The sequence below is a fragment of the Pinus tabuliformis genome, chromosome X (genome assembly GCF_031772625.1).
Source record: "Pinus tabuliformis cultivar Carrire ecotype Pingquan chromosome X, CPIR1, whole genome shotgun sequence".
Lineage (NCBI taxonomy): Eukaryota > Viridiplantae > Streptophyta > Pinopsida > Pinales > Pinaceae > Pinus > Pinus tabuliformis.
The window spans coordinates 13,247,747-13,249,504 of NC_142308.1; the positions used below are offsets into that span (position 1 = coordinate 13,247,747).

The 1,758-nt window shown below is 48.7% G+C and overlaps 1 protein-coding gene across 1 annotated transcript; it reads right to left on the reverse strand.

Moving 5' to 3' along the window:
* Nucleotides 1–463: 463 nt before the first annotated feature.
* Nucleotides 464–1,381, reverse strand: LOC149138046 (uncharacterized). The gene has a single exon (XM_089450219.1). It carries the CDS (start codon nt 1,379–1,381, stop codon nt 464–466), a length of 918 nt encoding a protein of 305 aa, XP_089306345.1.
* Between the last annotated feature and the right edge of the window lie 377 nt (nt 1,382–1,758).

Here is a 1,758-nt window from a genome sequence, read left to right on the forward strand (position 1 = left end):
TCTGATAGCTTCTTCCTTAGCTTTACTCCCCATACCTCTACAGTTCCAGGAGATGATCTTCATTATTTGTGTTTCTGGTGGGCTCCCTTGGAGCCTTGGATCTGGCTTTTCAGCATCTTTGTCTTTGGAGCTAGCAGTTTTTCCAAGGTTGGTTGGCTGCCCTGAAGTTTTTCTTTGTAGGTCTCCTGCTCCCTTTTTTCTCTGTCCGTTTTCCGGCCTCTTGTAGATCTTCTTACTGAGGTTTGGGACTCTCCTATTTCCCCTTCCTCTTCTGATTCTTCAGATTCCTGTTCTTCTTCCTCCTCTTCTAAAGTCTTGTCTTTGGGATCTTCAGTGATGGCTCCTTTGGGGGAGGCTGAGGGGGTACCTTTTCCTGGAGGTGTTGTTTTATGGATCTCGGTCTCCTGAGTCATTTCTGTCTCCTTTTGTAACTCGTTCTCCTGGGTGCCCTCTGTTTGCGAGCTCAGGGGGTCAAACTTGTTTTCAGGCGCAGTCTTGGCGGGATCTGGTGAGTAGTAGTCTGGTGAGGTCCTTTGCCGTTAGGGCCTCCCGGTTTTTGATTCTTAGGGTGAGATTTGGATCTCTTGACTTGGTTCCATCCGTCCTCCTTCCCTTGCGCAGGCTCATTGTTGGTCGGGCAATCTCTGGCGAAATGTCCATAAACATGACATTTCCGGCATTTGAAGGGCAGCTGTTCATAATCAAGTTTCTGTAGATGCGTCCAACTTCCGACCTTTATTGTGATGGCCTCTGGTAATCCCACCTCCAGATCAACCTCTACGCAGATCCTGGCACAGTCATATTGATCTTTGTTATTTGCTCGGTCTATGAACTTCCCCAAGGCATTTCCAATATGTCTCAGTGAGTCCCAATTCCAACAGTGCACTGGAAGGTTCGGCAGTCTAACCCATACCGGGACTGCTTTGGGTACATCAACTGTTGGATCAAAGTCCAGGGTCCAGTTGTTCAGATACAAACCTTGAGGGCCCATGAAGTAGGGGCCGTTTTGGAAGATCAGTTCCTTGTCTTCCTTTGATGTGAATTCGAAGAGGAAGAATCCTCTCCCAAGGAAGTATGAGGTGACATTTTCTTTGATTAGCGGCGCCCAGTTTCTGTTGACCCAACTCTCGGTGGATTTTGGAGACGGCCATATTCCTATGAACTGGCCGATAAGAGCCCGTTCAACTAACGACAGAGCAACTTGGATCGGGGTTTCGGGAGGAAGAGAGATCACCGGAATATCATTTAGTTTTTTAACAAACTTCGCTGCTTCTACTGTTTTCTTCTTTGGGAGACCAGCCAGGAGCTGGGAGAAGGCCTCAGCTGGCGATCTCGGCGGGGGAGGCGGGGGAACCGCCTGAGGAGAGCCTAACCCCTCCATAGATTCAAACCCCAAGAGGAGGGTCAGAATCCGGCAGATCGGTCCATGCAGCTGCCCAACCATTGCATGCAGAGGACCGCAGGGTTCGGAAAGGCCGAGAGCGGGCAGGATTGCAGATTGCAGGGCGCGCTACGTGCGGGCCTCAGGGTTCAGCTGCAGAACGCGCGTGTAGAGCCGAAGTCCAGTAATTAATAAAAACTATTCCATCTAATAGCCTTACCACAGACAAAGTTTACAATTAAGATGTTAGTCCAAAGTCTCATGAAGCCTTAAAAATTTACAACCACTCTCTTGCATTCAGAATGACAGCAATGCATTCGACACACTACTCCTCCAAGTGGAAAGATGTTTCCATCTAATGCATTATTGCTGATATA